Source organism: Protopterus annectens, chromosome 15.part0 (genome assembly GCF_019279795.1).
Source record: "Protopterus annectens isolate FY-2018-M chromosome 15.part0, PAN1.0, whole genome shotgun sequence".
NCBI lineage: Eukaryota > Metazoa > Chordata > Ceratodontiformes > Protopteridae > Protopterus > Protopterus annectens.
The window spans coordinates 694,488,872-694,511,114 of NC_056749.1; the positions used below are offsets into that span (position 1 = coordinate 694,488,872).

The 22,243-nt window shown below is 40.3% G+C and overlaps 1 protein-coding gene across 1 annotated transcript in view; it reads right to left on the reverse strand.

Moving 5' to 3' along the window:
- Positions 1-22,243, reverse strand: part of LOC122789871 (adhesion G-protein coupled receptor G4-like) — a 464,784-nt gene that overhangs the window by 47,851 nt on the left and 394,690 nt on the right. The window contains exon 10 of the mRNA XM_044057305.1: positions 1,731-2,056. Coding sequence (XP_043913240.1) covers positions 1,731-2,056 — 326 coding nt within the window. The remainder of the gene's footprint in view (positions 1-1,730; positions 2,057-22,243) is intronic.

Sequence of the window (22,243 nt, forward strand, 5' to 3'; positions counted from 1 at the left end):
ACAGTAATATTTTAACCTGAAAGTTAGGAAAATGTCCGTTTAAGTCAATAAAATAAATAAACCATCAGAACACATGAAAATAACATGATATCTAATGTGTCCGGCAAAGTTGGGATCACGGTTATCATGCTTGTTTTGTAGATTCTTCCCAACATAAAATGACAACATCAGAGTGACACAAGACAAATCTGTTGCACAAATGTTTTACTCTGTCGTCTTCCTGCCACTACATAATGAGATAGTTTTATGAAAATATTTATCAGCATAAAATCATTTTCAGAATTCTGGCTTTTAATATGATATGTTATTACTCCAGGCAAACAGATGTCCCACAATCCTACAAGCCTAACTCTAGCAATGTTTCTCTGATCTTTGTCATTGAGTTCAACAAAAATAAACTCCAAATTAACCACAAAAAAACAGTATTATGCTTTTTTTTCTCTCTTCACAGAGCTTCTCACCTTTGTGTTCTTACTATCTCAGACAATAACCATATTATTCTTTTTGTAATAAAGTACAAATTCTCAGGCCTAACCCTTGACTCTACATCAAGCTTTACAACCCACATTGTTAATATCACTAATAAAGCCAGCTCACAACTAAAACTCTGCTGTAGAATATCACATCTACAGTCTCATTTTACCTACAAAGCACTGAGCAGTAATGAACTTGTCCCCAAAATATATTATTGTCTTCAAGTCTCTTTACAACACTCAGACTTCAAGTCATTGAGAATAAAATTGCCAGATTTGCCTTACTTGTTGACACATGCATATTCCACTGCAAACTTCTGAATTATCTAAACTGGTTACCCATTACAGAAATATCCATTTATCTAAAGGAGTTCCCAGGAGAACTTAATATCACTCAACCATCCCCAGTTTAACACTGTCATTGGGGGATGAGTCTTCTCATGAATATGCCCATCTCTGTGAAATAAACTACCAGGCATCAAGATCGTCTTACCAAGTTTAAGAACTCCCTTTCTGAGCACTTCTTCAAGGAAGTTGCTTTTAATGGTTTTAGGGATAATGGACAAGCTCTTTAAAAAGCTTAGTATTTTAAAAATGCTTATAGTCCCTGAATTGTTTTCCTTTGCTATTTAATTCTTTACACTTCTGTGATCTCCTCTTTGTCTTCAAGCCTACCTCTGTAATGTCTGTTTATACTCACCTCCATTTGAGGTCTTTTTTTCAAGAAAATTCAATTTTTAAACCTTTAAGTAGCAACTTCATGCAGCTAAACAATATTGCTACCCATATAAACTGATAAAACCTAATATAAATCTGCTTCTTTATTAGAAATACATATAAACCATATAACATTCTATTTATAAAAACTGTATAATTGTATATGAATGTTTTAAAGTTTTGCAGCTATGTAAATCTAACGATTGATCATATTTGAAGTGTATAACCTATGTTTACTTGCACTGTGTATTGCCTTTGAGCATGAATTGTGGTGGTAGAGGGTCGCTTGATTAGTCCACTCATTTAGTTAGTAAATTGTAACGAACTAAATAAATAAAATAAATAATTAAAAAACAAAAGTAGCTCTGCCCATCTTTCAGCAGCACATGGCGAAAACAGTTAATGCATACATTATTTTCTAGACTTTTACTTTAAATCTTCTAGCTACAATACATAGTTGAAAACAATGCTACAGAGAACTCTGTAAATATTTATAAAGTAACAAGATGTGAAAAACAAGAAAACATCAGTATACTTTACCTGGATGCCTTTGTACTGCCTTTACTTTCTTTGGTTGAGTCGGTACTATATTGTTTGTTCGAGCTGATATTGCTTTGTTTGATTGTGGTAATATTACTCTGATTACTCAGGTCAGTTCTTCTTTTATTTCTTGAGCGGGTAGTGCTTTGGTGGTCAGAAATGGTGCAGCTTTGACTGCATGAGCTGGCATTGCTTTGCTTGTTAGTCTGTTCACTGCTTTCATCGATTACGTTGGTAACAGTTTCTCTGCTCAAGTCGGTATTGCTCTTTTTGTCTGAAATGGTGCTACTTTGTTTCTGTGTACTGGTACTACTTAGATCCCTTTTCTTTTGTATAAAAAAAGATAACATATTAGATTGCAATTTGAATGAAGACTTATAACATTTGTTGTAAATACTTAATATATTATTATAATACATACCTTGAAAATTAATTGTTTTGAAACTATCTGAATTGCTTCTCTCTTTTCATTTCCACAGGATCAATGAATTATTATCATTCATTGATCCTGTGGAAATGAAAAGAGAGAAGCAATTCAGATAATTCATACCTTGAAAATGAATTGTTTTGAAACTATCATTACCATGCCGCGGTGGTGCAGCGGTAGCATTGTTACCTCACAGCAAGAGGTTCTCCCGTTCGATTCTCTGCTGGAGTGTTGGGAGTGCCTTCTGTGTGGAGTCTGCATGTCCTCCCCGTGGTTGGGTGGGCATTCAAAAGACATGAGTAAATGGGCATGCCTTCGTTGAAGGTTGAACGTCGAGCTGGCACCTCGGCGTTCGTCAAAAATCTACTGGCAATCATTAGCGGACCGGAGTTCTGCTGGGGTGACCCCCTAACCGGGAAAAGCCGAAAGACAACAACAACAATGAATTATTATCATTACAATGATGTGAAAATTTGCCAGCAATTATACAAGTTGTTAAAGAAATACTTTAAGTCAAGCAGATATAATTATAATATAAAGCCAAAGTGCTTATTAAAAATAAAGCTTTGACTAAGGCATTCCTTTTTCTCATTGTTTGCCTTTTTGTCTGAGATGTTTTATTTTGGTAGTCTATCTATTAATCTCTCTGCCTGTCTATCTATCCATCCATCTTTCTCTGTCTATAAAGAAACATACTAGACCAGACAGAGCTGCCCCTTTAAGTAAAAAAGTGCTGTAGCAACTCAACAGAATGCTTTTCCACTAAATCTGGATACAATGTAATCAAACCAGATTATCAAAAGACTTGCCTTTCAACGTCTTAGCAAAAGAAATACGGACAAAGCCAAAAAATAAAAAAAAAAAATGGGGTGACAAAGGCCCAAAATATGGACAGATTTTATATATCAATCTTATACACTTAGTTAGAATAAAAGGTTTTGTGTTAGTATGTTTTTTTTTTTCTGAAATTCTAATGTCTGTCATTAAGTGTTATGTCAGTCCTCAATGATTTGCCAGAAAAACACATTTTATGAGGAACAGATCAAAAATACAAGTAAAAAATCTGAACATCTTGTGAAAATTTGGACAGTTGAGATGTATATCAAATGGTGATACACTGAATGTTGTGCATAACTATATTTGAAATGATTCCATCCACCCATAACCCCCTTTTTCCCCATTTTTGCACATGAGTTGGGGTATTTCATCAACAACTGTAAAATATACAGTGTCAGCATCTTGCTTCTGTGTTTCACAATTGTGGCCCAGGTATGGCTAACAGAATAAAAAATTCAGTTTAGCTCAGTATATGAACGACTTGATGCTTTGTCCTATATCTTCTATATGTACATTACAGTCAAATTGTTGGCCATCATGAGCCTATACCTCCATTTACTGAAAACAAAATCATGCTATTTGGAAGTATGTTACTTTTGACAAGCTAAAGTATAACCTCTTCATTAAATCTGCAATCACTGAAGTTCATCAGAACCTTAACATGGTTTCCAGGCCAAGGTGTTATCACACACCATTCTAGAACAGAACCATATGGATAGGCTTTCCTGCCCAGTTTCCAGCATGCTTAATTTTCTATGAAACAGTTTTGCCACCATCACAAATACATTAGAACAGTCGTACAAAAGGCTGGCATTTTGCATGGCTGGAAGACCTTCCCACATATACCATTTTAAAATCTTAAGAAAACTTAATTGGCTAGAGTTACCTGAATGAATACTTATTACTTAGTCCTTACTTCCATTGTCAAAAAAGAAAATGGAGGAGGGGAGAGCTCGGGATGGGTAATGAGTAAGAAGCCCTGAGTTAGGCCGATTGAATCAAGACTGCCTTTCAACAGTGAAAGCATCAAGATGCATCCCAAGATTCTTAGTCATGTATGGTAGTGAGAATTGTAAAATTGCACAGTGAGTGGTAGCACATGGGGTGCTGTTGAGAGATACATGCAGTGTGGCCACACAGTGCCATGAGACATTATGGCATGCACATCGTGCAAATGAGCATATAATGAGATTGAAAGGAGTAACATTATTATAATAAGGGTGATGGCAAATGCACCCCGAGGTGCAAAATATGGTGGAACAATTCACAAATGTATAAAACTGTGCAAAGAGCCATGAATTGCCATTGTAGTACTATGTCATAGAGTCCTGGTGAACAGGGACTGGGACTACATTAAAGATAGGGATAGCAGTAGGATTAGCGCAAATATACATGTTTAAGGCTGTCCACTCTGTAAGTAGCCATTAAGGTACACATTGCCACTCTCTATCACAGAAGGCTCTGACCACGCCTAACATTTCATGCCCCCCCATGAGACAGAAATAGTGGGAAACTGTCATATGGACAGAGACACCATACAGGAGCTGGTACAGATGTGCTACCCTCACATGCAGACTCATGAGATGCATGGGATTCCATTCATGTCTACTAACATTCCTAGTTACAGGGACCTTTCTGCAACCAACTAGGAACACAGTGGATGTATCCCAGGCATATGCCTCATGGATGATGCGCCAGTTCCTCAGTACCATACTGCAGCATGCATTGGAATAGATTTGGTTCTTATATAGTACAGAGGGGATTAACAACACCTCAAATACTGAGGGACTAGGTGCCTTCAACTGTACCCACTTTGATATAAGGGCCCAACTGAGGACATGGGTAAAACAATATATGACCATAACAGATTTCACTCCATCAACTGACAGGTGGTCTACAATGAAGAGAGCATATATACAATGTGCCAGAGGGCCAACCAGGTAGTGTCCGGATTCTCACATGTGGCACACTTGTGACATACATTATCAATTTATGTTGGATGACTTCCCACAGGGTCATTTTACTAGTGATGCTGGATATACAGTATCCTGTAAACATGACTCATGGCATTGGTATGAAATCCATAGAGAAAGGCAGAAAATGCATACAACACTGTGCTGTTGCACTCAAAATATCACCAAAATGTGTCCGTAATAATTGAGGCCCATTTCTGCTGTTTAGTTGCCTTTGCTAGCATCCTGCAGTATGCTGTAGAAAAATGCAATAAGATTTTTGCTGCATATGCAGAGTTGTCTAACATGTTGTTATGTTAACAAACACATCAGATTTTTGCCATCAGGGAAGATGTGCCAGAGTTAGCAGCAGAGGAGGTACCTGGTGAGGAGTTTCTGGAGGAAACATACAAGGTGAGGCTCAGCATGCCATTCAGCTAGCTAAGAAGCAGTGTGTCTGATTGTTAAGGTAGATGTAAGACATAGCACATGGGATAAATACCATGATCTATAGTGTATAAGACTAGATAGGAAGGGAATCTAATTTCACTCCAGCCCACTTGGTATAGGTTCATAGGTTCATAGGTTCATACTAGGCTATCTGCCCGAGGGCATTTACAAGCCTAGCCCATCGTTTTGTGGCTTACGCCACCCCTTTAGTATGGGGAACTATACCCATTATTTTGCTGTGCCTCTGTCGAGCAGTGACACTGAGGTAATCCCTGGGGTATATCTGCGATCTCCCATCCATTGGTCAAGATTTCTCTTGAACAAGGCCAGTGAGGTGCTCTGCCTCACATATACCGGGATTTTGTTCCACAGCATAGGGAGTCTTTGGGTGATGAATCTATCCCTCCAGCACGTCCTATTAATAGCCGTGTCGAGGTTTAAGTCTCCGCCTTGTGGCTCTGATGGATCTAGATTTTTGAGGTGAAGCATATTCATCAAATCTGGGTTTGACATGGCCTTGTATGTTAGGCAAAGGTCACCTCTGAGCAGCGTGGCGACTGAATAGAGCTGGAGTTCTTTCAGTCGGGCAGCATAGGACAGATTTTGAGACCCTTTATCCTTTTGGTGAGGAACTTTGTGGCCTCTCCAGCTGCTGCAAGTGTCGGGTCAGATACATTCCGAATGGGGCATTGTACTCAATCAATGGTCTGATGAGTGATGAGTAAAGGGAGACTATGACCTCCCTTGATCTAGATGAGAATCCCTTCATGATAAGGTGGGCAATGTAGAAGGTCTTCCTAACTACTTTAGCTACATGGGTGTCGAATGACAGATTACTATCAACCTGGGTCCCCAGGTCCCTGATAACTTCTTCCATGCTCAGTGGATTGCCACCTATTTGGTAGCTAGGGGTAACCTTGTTTTTCCCGAAGGGTATGACTATGCATTTTTTGGCATTCAACTTTAGGCCGTGGCTCTGGCACCAGTTATCCGTTTCTGTGAGACCCTTCTGAAGGATATCTGTTTCAGATGTATTTTCTACTATAGAAGTGTGAAGTCGGCTTTCGAGAAGTTCTTTACTGTGGTCTTTTTTATTTCAGGTGGGGGTGGAATGAGGACCTCCAGCGAGATTAGTTTGTGATCTGATCTCACCAGTGAGGGGTATACTTCCGGTGTTGAACATTGTGCTCCCATGTTCGTGATGATGAGATCAAGTATGTTATCTCCTCTTGTGGGGATGGTGACTAGTTGTTCCATGGCATTTGAGTTTATGAATTCCAGGAACTTTTGGGCTAGGGTGTTTGGGCTTGAGTAGTGTTCCCAGTCTATATTAGGGTAATTGAAGTCACCTAGTATGATGGTGTTTGGTGATACATTTATCCCCTCTAGTGTTTTCAGGAAGGCCATGTGAGGTTCCTGAGTTTGTGAGGGTGGCCTGTAACATGCTACAATTTGCAGAGCAGTCTTGCCTATGGTTAATTGCACCTGGATGGTCTCCGATGCATCATGCGTTGCCACCAGTCTTGAGGTGTGGGTGTCCTTGATGAATATGGATAACCCCCCTCCTTTCTTAGTATTGTCCGGATTTTGGGGCAAGATATTTTCACCACTCGAGGCGCCATAGTGTGTGTGTGTGTGTATGTGTGTATCCTCCTGCAAATGAATGGACATGTCCTCATGGGCTATCCACCTGCAATGGTAATTCAGACCTCAAAGAGAGGACTACATCAGGCCCCAAATGGAGGGCTACAAAGCCAGAGGAGGTGGAGTTTCAATATTTATCAAAGGCATACACACCTCCAGGCTGGTCAAATTGTATGATGCACAGGAGATACTCCAAGTGCAGTTAACTGTTGACAAAACACCTATTCAAATCATAGCTAGCTACAGACCCCCCAGCCATGACTCAGGCTGTCCACTCCACCTATCTGGACTTATTTGAATCCATCAAGATTCAACCCTCTATCATGATCCTGGGTGACTTTAACTACCCAGCCGTAGGACCTATTTTAGCCCAAACATGAATGCCCAGAGATTCCTTGATTTTGTCACTGGCAATGCATTGAGTCAACTGGTCGACACCCCCTTGAGTGGTGAAAATATCTTGGACCTGGTACTAACCAACATGAGTAGCCACTGTAGCCCCCCTACAGTGTCATCCTCCTTTGTAAGATCCGACCATAAAGCAATCACTTTCAAAGTAACCATCTTCTTGCCCCCCCCCCTTTGTCAGAGTCAAACAAAAACATTTTCCAAAGCTGACTACAGTCTCCTGAGTGCAGGTATAAGCAGCTTCACAACCACCATCCCTTCAGTTGGAACAAGCATTAATGTCCAAGCCTACACCAAAAAAACTATATGAGCACCTACATAGCTGTATGGACTCAGCAATACCTGACAGGACCAAATCATCTTCCTCAAGGAAGAGTAAACCTGTCTGCTGGACAGCAGCAATAAACAAACTCTATAATAAAAGGAATAAATTGCTGTCCAAGACCAAGAAGGAGCAGGTGCCAAGTTGGAAGCAATCTCTCCTTTGAACAAGCAGATTGGCCACATCCACTAAGGACAATCACAAGGCCTTCTTCAGATATGTCTGCCATCTCAAAGGTAACACCCAAATCTGCTCTGAACTGGTGGTCAAGAACACCACATACTCAAATGCCATAGATATAGCCAACCTACACAGGTTTAGTGAAAACTTCACCCCCCATCTCCACTATCAGCAAACCAGGACATCTTCAGCACCTGCCCCCCTCATCACTGGGGAGCAGGGCTATAATGCCCTCTCAAAGACAAAAAATATAGTCTCAATGGGAGCTGACAACATCTCTGCCTGTATCCTAGATTAACTCAGGCATGGGCTCTCAGGCACACTGTTCAACTAAAGCCCAAGCAATGGCTTTATCCCAGCCAAATGGAAGACAGCCACTGTCCTCTCTCTACATAAAGGTGGGGCATCCTCTGACCTAGGCAATTATAGGCTCATCAGTCTAACTAGCCTGATCTGCAATGTCATGGAATGCATTATCATGGACCTTATAAACAAGGACGTTGGCAACCTCCAAAAGCTTCACCCCACACAGTTTGGTTTTGTCAAAGGGAGATCATTCCTATTAAACTTAGTCAACTTCTTCGAAACAGTCACCAAAGCCATGGTCATGGGTAAGATGGTGCACACCGCCTACCCTGACCTAGCCAAAGCCTTTGGACACTATTCCCCACTCAGGCATAATAAACTCTCCCAGCTAGGCATCAACCCATATGCTACCAGATGGGTAGCTAACTGGCTCACTGATGGAACCCACTCAGTCAAAACAGGGGAAGCCACCTCTAGAAGTAGACCTCCTAATGAGAGGTGTACCCCAAGGATCAGTCTTGGGGCCTCTGTTTGGGATATACTTTTCTGAGGTGCAAGCCAAAACCAGTGGTCTGTGGCTGACCAAGTTTGCAGATGACTGCAAACTGGGTGCTGTTTTAACATCCCCTAGTGATGTGAGCATCCTCCAAGAGGGCCTTACCCAAAGTAATGACTGGTGCCAGAAGCATGGCCACAAACTGAATGCCAAGAAATGCATCATTATCCCCTTTGGGGAAAATGGTGTCCCCACTAATTACCACATTAATAACAATGTACCAAGCACACAAGCAGGTGTGAGTGGCTTGGGCACCCAGGTTGATAGCAACTTCTCTCTTGATCACCACATTGCCTCCATTGTATGGAAGACTTTCTACATGGCTCACCTCATATGTAAGGGTATTTCACCCAGGAACAGGGAAGTCATAACATCCCTTATCAGACCCATTATTGCTCACAGTGCCCCCTTTGGCATGTACCTTGCCAAGCACATGCAGCAGCTGGAGAGACCACAGAGGTTCCTGACCAGGAAAATTCAGGGTCTCAAACACCAGTCCTATACAAATGGGCTAAAGGCCCTGTCCCTCTACTCAGTGTGGTACAGACTGCTCAGAGGTGACCTGTGTCTAGCATACAAGGCCCCATCTCGGACCCAGCCTTGATGGAGTTGCTGCATATCCATAAGTCAAAATCCAACTCGGACAACCTGCATGCAAGGCCTCAACCTGGTCTGTGACATTAATGGAACTTGTTGGTGGGATAGATTTGTGTCCCAGAGACTCCCCCATCTGTGAAATAGACTCCCTCTCCATGTTAAGTAGAGTACCACTCTAGCCCTCTTTAAGAGGAACCTGGTGACTGGATGGGAAACGGAAAATATACCCCTGGTATCCCACCTGTGTCCCTGCTGGACAGGGGAAACAGGTGCTGACTTTGTGGGAACATGGGCAAATTTTTGGCAAGGCTTATAAGGGCATCTGGCCCAATAGCCTAGCATCATCCTATGAATCTACTTGGTGGTAGATGATGTTCATTTGTAAGTCACTGCTGCAGTAGCCTTAGTTAAATGGGCTATATCCTGCCTAGATATAACAGTTGGAAAGTCTTAAGTCTTGAAGTCCAATCATACTTTCATCCATGCTGCTGACTGCACAAGCTCCATAGGGAGAAAAACAGCAAACCAGACACCAAAAACTTCAGTACTTTCTTGCCGAATTTAGAAAGCTCCCCCCATTCAGGCTTTGGAGGATTGGCAGTTGACTAACCATCTTTCCATTGCTTTGTAGACGAGTTCTATTTGTGGAAAACTTTCACAAAACTTTATAATATATACTTATTTTTGTAAGAAACGTGCTTTCTGAGAAACAAATTATTTTTAATGAGCGTCTCAGTATTGTCTGGTTTGACAGACTGCTTCCCTGCTATTTACTTTTACTGTCTGTGCTTATTATAATCTTATTGCTTATTGTAAGCACTTCTTATGAGAACTTGTGCTTATTTTGTTGAACTTACTGTATGGTATTAGGAGCAAGTGTGTTTTGGGACGATCAGTATGCATTTTGTTTGTGAACAATGCTTTTGATATATCTAACTCATTTCAGCTGCCCTAACAGGGAATCTGGCATGTTTTTCAGCACAACCATAGAAAGCATACCAGTTTCACAGTTCTACCTTCTTTCATATCCAAGAATAGAAAACTTAAAGTGCATTAGCCATCAAAGTGGGCTCATTCTATGCCTCCGCCACTGATGGATGACTCTGCTGTGGCCATCACTGGTTCCTCAGACCATTCGTTTTTGTTTCTGGCTCCCTTTGGTGAAGCTACTTTAACTACCATTAACCAGGGGTCAGCCACATTCTCTGTGGCTATTCAGTTGCTCTGTGGGTATGAGAGAGCCACTCCTGTCATTCTTAAAGGAGGGAAGGTGGGAGTGCATCTGTTTGTAAAAGGGACAACAGTCCTGTTCTCTTTGGTGAAATATCATCCATGAGTTGGTCTCCTAAGGAGCCCCTACAAAAAAGAAACAAAAAGCTAAGCTAACTTTATTATCTTTGCTAAATTTTATTGCAGGGTTTGAAGCCATCTAATAATGACTGGCATTTTTGTAAACAAATATATATATATATATATATATATATATATACACACACACACACACATATATATATATATATATATATATATATATATATATATATATATATGTATATATGTACACACACATATATATACACACATATATAGGGCTACTTTCATTCACTGGAAACACATTTCACTGAATTACAAACCACTCACATCAAATCGCTGAAAGCTCAAATAACTGAAAACTCATTTCACTGAATGCAAGTACTGTTGGGCACTTAAAACGTATATGTCCTTTTCCCCACTGTCGTGCGATCCTGGAGTTATAATATATAGTTGGAGTGTGGGGGGGTGTAGCCCCCACCTACTTTTGGTTTTATGCTAGCTTTCAGTGAAATGAGATTCATAAATATAAAATCTATCTAGGTGGGGGGCTGTGCCCCCCAAACCCCTTTAACTATATATACTAACTCCTGGATTGAACTACAGTGGGGAAAAGGGCATATACGTTTTATTTGCCCAACAGTACTTACATTCAGTGAAATGAGTTTTCAGTGATTTGAACTTTCAGCGACTTCTTGAGGGTGAACTGAAATTCAGTGTTTGAGCAGGATAGGGATGTGTATAGAGCATTTTCTTTTTCTGCTCAAAATTCTGATTCTGAATAAAGTCAGGGCTTGGGATTTTCTTTGGAGGAATTTTCTTTTTGTGAAACTATCTGTAGGGTGAATAAGATACATCAGTGGAAGAAAACTCATATTCTTTCTACCTTAAAGATTATGACTTATTACAAGTGGAAATTCCATAGCCTGCTGTTATTCCTCCTCTTTTGCCAGCTTTGAAGGATGTTTTTTATATGGATTGAGATATGCCTAATAGTTAACCTGCAGCCCCTAAAAAGACAAGACATTATAAAGTTCATCATTTTTAAACTTACTTGGTTTCTCACTCCAGATCTGACCTTGCAGCTGTTTGTGTCTAGTCCTGCTGTAGCAAAACATCTTGTTACTGTTAATCCCCCTCTTTCTGGCAAGGATGGGAATGTTATTAACTGGTTTGGCAATAATTTTTTTCTTATACCACTTCAGCCTTTAGAATTTTAAATTATCAGGCCTATGTATTAACCTATTTGTTGGCTTGTTTTAACATTGAGTAACATCACAGCCAGTTTTCCTTCCTTAGAAGGTAATTCATCTCTGATTCTGAATTTTTTAAATTCTCCTTTGAATAAGGAGGTTTTGTTTTGTCCTGCTGCTGCTTAAGTCCCCAAATATTTTGGTGAAATAAGGACACTGATTCAGGGTGATACTGAGATATTTCAACCCTCCTTCTCTAAATGAAAAAAGAAATTCCTTTACAAGAAGCAAATCTGTCTCAAAGCAAGTGTCTAGTGAGCAGATATGCGAGAAAAGTTTTAGTAAGGTTTAAGAAAACAACGGAGGAAACCTTTCAGAGAAAAGGACTAACCAGTAATTCAGAGGAGGGTGGTGTTGCAGCAGTAGTTCTTCTTCCCCTTCCTACCTCGTATCTAAAGATGTCCCAGAGCCTAGTTCTTCATCTTCCCTTTTGGTATCAGATCATGTCAGGCAAATGGGTTCTAAAAGTTGTTCAGGAGGGTAACAAACAGAAGGGGAAGCCTACCTCCTTTTCAGGGGATTCACTTCCATTGTTCAAATCAGACTTCATTATTTTACCTAGTCATCTAATAAATGCTTATTAGGAGGGTCATAGAACCATTTTCCTCAGGTCAGTGGGGACAATGTTTTTACTCGAGATTTTTTCTAGTGCCAAAGTAGCATCCCTCTTGGAAACCAGTTTTGATCTATCCTTTCTGAACCTTTTTTATTTGAAAGTTCCTACATTTAAAATGACCCTAAAAACTCTGCTAACCTTCTAATTTCTCCTCTGAGTTTTTGTTAACTCCAGATCTAAAAGATGCTTATCATTCAGCTCCCATTTCTCTGCCCTGTCCCAAACCATCCTTCATCTTATTTTAATAAAAAATGCCTTCTTTTTAAACTGTACCAAACTGCTTCCTACAAATGTAGCAAACAATTCCCACTGTTTATATCCTGCCACACACACACAGTGATACAGCACTTAAGGTTTGGCTGCAAATACAAGACTAGCTTTTAAAAGCTGATACTGCAGTAAACAGAGATTGGGATCAGCTGATGGCTGATCGCATCCCCCCCCCACCATTTTGCACCCAGACAGTTGCCTCTCTCACCCTGCACTAACTACACTTCTGTAGCCAATATATGAAGTCTTGCAGAGATCGGTGCAGGCCTTCCCTGGTAAAGGATCTGTTTTCCGTGCTTGCTTACAAGGTACCTTACAGCAGAATTTGTTCAGTTGTCTGTTCTGAAAGCTTATGATTCTTCTTTCTAGGTTAAATTATATATGAGAAAAATTGAATGGTTTCTAAAGACTGTTGGGCCGCAGTGTCTGATCCACTGACTTCTTTCAGATTCCAGTGTTGGGCTTTGTGAAGAGAGAACTACTTTGTTGGATGCACCCACTATCCTTGAACTCAGATATTCCATTCTCTCTCATCCCTGCTCAGTTTGTAACAACAGTTGTGTAGGTTTTCGCATGGTGAGATGTGTCCATTGGGATAAAAGCACAAGGTCTACAGAGCAAACAAAACCGGCCAAAGCACATTAATGTGAAAGAGATGTTGGCTACTATTCACAGACTTAATTGTCTTTATCAGCTCTGGTCACAAGTGATCACAGACTACATCAGAGTGATGTCATAGTAAATAAACAGGGGGCACCAGGTCCTACCCTCTGTGCAGGCTGGCTATGGTGGCTCAAGAGGTCACAGTTCAGCACTACTTAACCCTTCAAGCTTCCTACATTCCATTAGGGCAAAATGTAATGGCATACAAGAGTTAAGCAGGACCAGGACAGACCCTCACAAATGGAAACTGAATGAGAGGGCCTTCCAGAAACCGATCCACTTGTAGGGAATTTCTTGAGTAGATCTGTTAGCCTCCTTTTCTGCTGGAAAAGTTAAATCTCCATTTGAACCAGTTCATCTGGTCAGTTCATCACTTGGAAGACTTGTTTACTCATTGCTTTAACATCTGCAAGTATAGTGTCATATAAGGTCTTGTATTTCATGGAGAACAAATCCCTCATTTATGCCTAAAGTGGTTTCAGAGTTTGGTTTGAATGAATTCATCAGTCTTCCTCTCTTCTTTCCGGAGCCCCCCAAACACAGGAACAAAAGATTCTCTTATTTTATCATTTTTTTGCTGTCCAGGCCAGTCCCGCTAGGCTAGTAGCCATTTTCAAGGGTGACCTGGGGGTGGTATTTGTACTACTAGGGGAACTTTGGCCAGGGCATCAGGGAACTTCCTCTACTCTTTTTGACAGGCGCCATGAGATCTTTTACATCCAGCTGAGCTTCTACCAAAGAAGATAGGGCCTCAATTTAACCTCTCATCTGAAGGACACCCAACTCAGGAGTGCAGCACCCTCCTTGTGCTGCACTGCAGTGTCAGTTATCAATCTACATGTTGCCAGGAAAAGAACCCACAGCCTTCTGCACCAAAGAAGTGTGCTACCTGTTGCTTCACTGGATGTGCATGGACAACTCTGATATTATCTTGACAGAACTAAGGCATTTAAGAAAGCTGAATAGCTGTTTATTTCCTATGAAGGAAAGAAAAAGGGCTACCCATGTCAAAACAGACTATTCCCAGATGTTTGTCCTTTGCTATTTCTTTTTGCTATTCTTACTATAATAAGACACTTCCAGGCAGGACCGACACTCGTTCTACCATGCCCTTTGTTACTTCAATGGCTTGTTGGAAAGGGGCAGACTCTGAAGCATTCTAGAGGCAGCTACTTAGTCCACTGTACATACTTTCACAAAGCACTATAAACTAGATTTCTTTTCCATGTCTAGAACAGGTTTTGCTAGGATATATTCCTCAGGGGCCCCTGGATTCTCATCCTTCATCCTCCTCCCAGTCTCTCTAAGCTGTGATAATCTATCCATATAGCTATAGCTACTGCAGCAGTGATTTATGAATGAACATAGTACAGTTGTGTAAGTAAACATAACAATAAATGTTCAATTAAATCACTGCTGCAGTAGCCTTTCCTTCACTTCTTCCATCCTCCTTTTCGTAGAGTAAATATTTGTATTTCTGTACCTTTCTTTACTTTTACCAGGACTACAACTACCATTCTTTCAGTTGGCAAGAAAGTCCTGAACCTTTGAACACCAAGGCTATTGGTTTTCTCCCTCTGGAACTTGTGCAACCATCAACCTGGCCACATATCCGGAACGAACCCAAGGCTTTGGAAGAATGTCCAATTGCTATGTCCTAAGCAGGATATAACCTATATAGCCAAGACTACTGCACAGTGATTTAATTTAACTGAAGTTCTACTACTATGGTAAGTTTACTTACACAAATGTACTTTGAGACACAAAACTAAAGTGCTATTTTATTCTGGAAGCAGGTATTACTGGCTGAAGTCCTAGCTAATTTTCTGTTGGTTCTTTTGTTTTCTCTGTTAGGAGAAAAAGTAATAAGAGCAGCCTGCTTACTATTGTAATTTAAATACTTTAGAAGTTTGTGCACAGAACCATACCTCTCAACTGCCCAGATTTTTGCAGACTGTCCAGATATTTGCTTCATATTTTTCATCTATTCCTCATCAAATGTTTTTCTGGCATATCACTGAGGATCGAAGTCAGAAAATAATGCCGGATGTTTGTGTTTCAGACTTCATACCCTTCAGGAAATTCATGCTAAAACCTATTATTGCATCAATTAATTAGTAAGAGCAATATTTAAAAATCAGTCCTATTTTTAGACCTTTGTTACCACATTATTTATGGCTTTGTCTAGATTTATTGTGTTGAGGCTGAGAGGTATGCATAGAGCATATATTTTCAAATTACTAAATATGGTGGTTGAGCTGACTCCTAGTATAAAGAGCTGGAAAGTAGTTGTTTTCAGTTGCAGATATAGTTATAACTTTTAACTATCCAGATTTTTGCCACATATTTTAAGAATGTTTCTCATAAAATTTGTGGTTTTCTGGCAAAATCACTAGGGATTGAAGTCACTTAATGATATACACATTTGAGTTTCAGACTTTGTACCTGCCAGAAAATGCATGCAACCACAACTCCTGTTATTCTAGCAACTTTCTAAGTTTATAAGAACAATATTAATAATCTGTCCCTATTTTTGGACCTTTGTCCCTCTTTATTTTAGGCTTTGCTCAGATTTCTTGTGCTAAGAGTTTGAGTTTGCCTGTAGTTGCCTTGTGATCCACATGACTTAAGTACTATTTTATTCAGTTTTACTGTTCTTTTTACTGATTATTTTTAAAAACGTTCTGTTCTACTTATACAGTTGTCTGGTTGTTACTGCCTTGCTAAAGTGTTTCTTCTGTCTGATTTAGTGTTTTCTTCTGCTTTTCCTTAAGTGTATTGCTGTTGTATAAGTTTTCCAGCTAGTGTTTGGTCAAGTGTTGGCTTCTAAGCACCAGTGATGGTAGTTCTGTGATAGAGAAATAAACCACTACTGTATTTTGGAGACGGACATTACTATCTGAATTTCTAGCTAATTTACTGTTGGTTCTTTTGTTTCCCTGCTGGGAAAACAGCACTGGGCACCGCTTTGCAAGACTATGCTAGATAGACACAGGCTCTTCCAGTTTCAACTTCCCTACACATGAAGCTAGTCATTCTGACACTTTCTAACAGACTCTAGTTGCAATCCCCATTGTCTGGTGATGAGTTGAGCCCAGTACTATATGGGTAACTAGGAACTATTCTTACTTTTCTAATCTATTATTTTCAACCTCTCACACTACAAACATAATCATAAGTAAATTCCTAAGCTATATTCCTGTAATATTACTTTAGCGCCTCTTACTATACATACAAACCACCTATTAGTAAATCATTAAGCCATGTCCCTGTAGTATCATAAATATATTATTTCTATTGATCCAGCACTAGCTAAACTTTTTTTTTTAAAATCAAATACTATTAATTTCCTTTACTGTATTCTTGGACTAAAATAAAAGTCCAGCCAGCTTATCCACCCTTAGTTGCCAGCCTCATAGCAGTAGGTTTCCTTAAGCAGTGTAACTGCCTGATTCTTACAGACAATTTTTACCTAGCTTGTAATTATCTATATGTGAGCAATGCAAGTATTTGTGGGGACGTTCTCTCACAAACACAACTTGTAAGTAACACACTGCACCACTACATTCCACACAAACACACTCTGAACTCTCATATGCTAATGCTGTTAAAAAGGCCCTACCTAAGCCCCAAAACCTGGTAAAGATGAGGCTCAGTGTAAATCAAACACTACAACACCTATTAGCACTAGCAGAGTAAGGGGTTATCAGGTAATTAACCATTTCAAAACTAAATGTGAAGTTTAAAAGGAAACATACCTGGTGGCCCATATGTATGAATATGAAATACAATAAAAGAAAGCTTCTTAAACTATTCAGGAAAACCCTCAAGCCACAGTTAACATTATTCAGTTATCAAAGGAAATAAAAAAAGATCAAGAAAACAAAGGCATTCCATGGACTTCTACTAGCATCAGAATCTGAAGACATTAAGAAACTAAGGAATAACAGCCATCATTGCTCAGAACTTATCCAATATAGCACTACTTGGATGCAGTAGATATAGCCAGAATACTAACAGTCTGTGCAAATTCCATCCCCAAGGCAACTATACAAGGCCCACATATTCCACAGAATCTCAAACCACCATCATAATCGAAGAACACTTGTTAAAGGTACTCTCCTAAACCAAAAATACATCATCTATGAGATCTGACAGTATACTCGATTGCCTAAGACACATTACAAAAGATGCCCTAATGGACTCATTTCTACAGTTATTCAACTTGTGCTTAGCCACTGTTTTTATCCCTGAAGTGCGGTACACAGCTGGTGTGATACCACTTCAGAAAGGTGAATCCTCACCACTGACCTCATAAATTACAGACCTATTAGCCCAATTAGTCTTATCTGCAAAGCCATGGAATAACTGACCTTTTTCAAAAATCTTATAAGGCTTGACCCCCAGCAATGACTTTGTTAAATCCTGTCTAATCCTGCATTTGTTAGATCCTATCTAATGAATCTGGTCAACTTCTATGAGAGGATAACACTTGTTGCAGAGAGTGGTCATGCTGTCCATACAGGAAACCTCTGCTTGGCTAAGGTCACGGACATTGTACCGCATGCTAACATAATAAGCTGAATGAGCTCCAAATGTATCCTCGCATAGTTAGCTGGATGAGGGATTGAACCCATGTCATGAGGGTGGCAGGTACATATTGGTGACCACTGGTGTTCCTTAGGCCTCCATGCTGGGATGTCTACTATTCACCAACTACTTCAGAGATCTCCAAATTGCAAAGATGGGCTTTTACTAACCAAGTTTGTGGATGACTTCAGTTTTGATGTTATTCTCAAGTCCCCCTCTGATATGTGGAAGGCCCAGCTAGAACTTATACATATGAACAAAAGGTGCTCAAAAATGGGTTAAATCTAAATGCTAAAAAGTATAATATTGTTAAATTTGGTAAACGATCCATTTATCTAGCTTGTATATAGACAACACTCCAGTTCAAAATGAAAGTGTGCTGAAAGACCTTGGAACATGGGTAGATAATTTTCTTAACTTTGGCCATCATGTGACAACAATGGTTAAGAAATCCTTTTACCTGGCACAACTGGTTGCAAAATGTATTTCATCTAGATCTAAGGAAGTTCTTACCCCTCTATATTTTGCATTGATCAGACCTATTATATAGAGTGAGTTTTTTTTTAAACAGCTTGAGTCAACTACTTGTCCTTGTTATAGCTTACTGGACGAAAGCATTTAACTATTGGATGTTAAGTAGGTTTTGTTCATTTATTTTGGTGTTCAGTTGTTAAATTAAAGCTCTGTATGTTTTCTAACTATTATCGGCTGCCTTTTATTTTTGGCTTTCCTGGTGGTCCGGGTCACACAGTGTTTGATAATATTGTAGTTTTCTTCATGCGGAATCTGCCTGTTGATTTTGGGTTAATAGTATTATAGAGCACAGTGTCCCTTTTGGGATGTATCTGCAGGTGCTTTGGATAAACTACCAGAAAATACTGGCAACACTATCCTTTTATTTCATGTTCTATAGACTCCTTAAGGATGGGCTGTGCCTTGTCTTTTGGGTCATTTCAGATCCAGTAGTACAATACCTCCTATATCTTCTCAAAAAAGTCAGTTTCACTAACACTAGAACCAGAAATTCAAATCTGCTTCAGCAAATAAACAAAATAAGATGGAAATACAGTCTTGTCATGCAACTCTTCCCCTTCTCCGTAACACACTTTCACTGCAAACTAAACAATGCAACACACTTTCTTCTTTCAGAATGGAATTAAACAATTGTCTCTTCTTTAAAAAGCGAGGTATGGTCTGAGGGTAGGCCTTGGCAAGGCGTAAATGGTCAGTGGGACCAGTTGCTTTGTATTTTCTATGATATGGTATGATTCACAGCTATGGACTAGATTAAGAGAGTAACAATTGCCATTCTACATGATGCATGCCTCACTACAACCAAACTATGCAGTGCTTGGACTGGCAGTGATGCACATCATACACAAACATATATGGTAACAGAACACTGAGGGTTGTACACAGTTATCATATGCACAAGTGGGGAAGGCCAAAGAGGTTGGCAGCAGGGGGTATGAGAAGAGGTAATGATGTATGTCTGTGTGTGTAACAGATATCCTGATGAGTATGGTGAGTTGAGACTTTGCAAAGAGCGGCGGTGGTTTCACCATTAAGGGGTATGTTGGGAGATGTGAGTGATAGTATTTGATGTTAGAATGTATGCATGGTTGCAGCTTTGCAGAAGTTGTTGCACTGTGCATCTCTCTGACAGGTCCAAGGTACCCTCGGGGCACATGTGCCATGTGGGTGCACCCTCCAAGAAATGTACCCAGGACAGCTTTGTGAGCTGGAATGTCTGGATGTTATATGGTTAGGTTCTACATGTACACCACATCTGCATGTTCATCTATGGTGGTCCACGATAAAAACTGTGGTAGACATGGAGGATGTAGCTTTATGGGACCCAGATCATCTCTTGACCATCCCACACTGGGCTTCACTACCAAAGACAGAAGAGGATAAGCTACAAGAATGGTATGTCCACTGCACATGGGCACTTTAAGGACAGAGAGCCCTCATTGTGCCTGTCCAAAATGCTACCTAAATGGCCAAGTTGTCTTTGTGATCATCGGGTAGACCATTTACCACACAAAGCAGCTCTGCAGTGGCTAAAGGGTCATTAGTCTGTGCCTTTGAGTGCCTTGTACATCTGTTGTGTGACAGCCACACATATACTCATCTCAGGTGCTGGGCAGGATCCAAGGCATTAGCAACAACTGGTATAATGGCGCCTTTCCCTCCTCATGCTCATGGGAGCTGGCGGCGCCCTCTAATGTCTGGGATACAGGAAATGAGGGTGCACCCTGTGCTGCTGTGTTAGGCAACTCCTGTCCCACTGTGATGTCTTGTGACTGAGGGATAGGTTGTATAGACAATGGAGCAGTGTCTACAGAAGGGGAGACTGAAATGTTCACCACATTACCCGAGTCTGCCAGTGCCACTCTGGCCACTGACCCTTTCAAGCTGAGGCAGCCATCATCAGGTTCAGACATTTCCCTGACATCAAAAATGACAACATCTATAGTGGAAAGCCCAGGCACAGAAGCAACTGTGAAAATAGACAGACCCAGTGCATTAGGGTTACTTTGTGACACTCCCAAATCCCAGTGAGGCTTCAGCTGTAAAACAGAATGGCATGCAAACAAATATAGTCCTACTACTTAGTTCAGACTGATGTACCAGCTGAAGACTTGAAATGCTTATAAGAACAAAATGACCATATTCAATATGGATCTGCTTCTGTCTTAGGCTTATTGAAGTACATGATACATGTGTAAGGGAATACCCATATGGGGCATTGCCCACTGATAACCTATGATGGTGGGTGATATTCTACACCAGTGTCAAACTCCCCAGAGGGAAAGAGGGAGTGGTATTGATCCCCAGATAGATATCACGTTAAGGATGACTGTGTAGATGGATCATTACCCGTGGCCATCTGTACAATGACAGTTGCTTTGTTACAGAAGTGGTAAATTGTCACTGGCCCTATGATGTAGTTTCTCCTAAGCTCTGTTATAGTCACTAATAGCATTTGCCTGCAGGACATGATCCATCCAGACACATTCACAGAAGTGGTCACTGTTCTCCATAAGAGACTGGAAGGTGTGTCGCATAACAAACGATAAAAGGATGGGGAAATAGAGTGGGCAGCCCCTTCTTTACTGCAATATCTGCACTAGACCCAGGAAAGGCTCAGTTTGCACAATGACCACCCACTCCACTCAGTCCCACGTGAGGTTATGAAGCCAGAGACAGGTTGCAGTGTCATTCTTGAAGCCACATGAGGAGCCTCTCTAGGTGGCTAGTGCAAGCTTCCTGCTTCTGGGCAATGAATTCCCTCACCACATTCACTAACTACCATGCAATAAACAAACTTTGCACCCCTAACAGTGCTGCAGAAAGGAACAAGGGTGTTCACCTCTGGTGAGCAACTGCCAGAGACCACAGGGAAGACCATCCGACTGTACTCCAGAACACCCAAAGAGAGGTAGGCTTGGAGTCAGGTGGAGCGAAGGCAAAAGAAGGCTGGGACTAGTAGGGGACTGCAATTTGGGCTGCACTATAGTCACATTCGTAGTAGATGTAGACAATACCAACATAAATGGAGAGAAATAAAGCCAAAAAAGAAAATAAAAAAATCAGAATAATGATGAGGGATAATTGCTATCTATGGAAATATGATCTATAAGAGCTATGACGATATGTATATTAAGCAAGCAGAAAATATAATGCAGTTAATCTAAAATCAGATAAGTGGAGAATAAATGTGCTTAAGGTCCTAGTAAGAACTGAAGCATAAATGGAGCTGTTTTTCCTTTTTCAAGCTTAGGACTTTAAAAACTTAGACTTAAAATCTTGATATGAAGATACCCAGACTTCAGTTTAATGTTTAAAGGCTTACATTTAATGCAGCTTCATCACTGACTCAAAAACTAAGTAGCCTGGAGTCTATACCCTCTTTCATAGTTTCATAGTATAGTACTAGGCTATCTGCCCTAGGGCATTTGTAAGCCTAGCCATAGTGATGTGGCTTTTTCCACCCCATGAAATGGTACAAAAAATGTACAGAATAAATTTAAAATACTGTGCCTCTGTCTAGTAGTGACACAATGAAGGTCCCCTTATATAATAGAATTAGTTCACTGTGCCCCTGTCTAGCAGTGACACAGATGT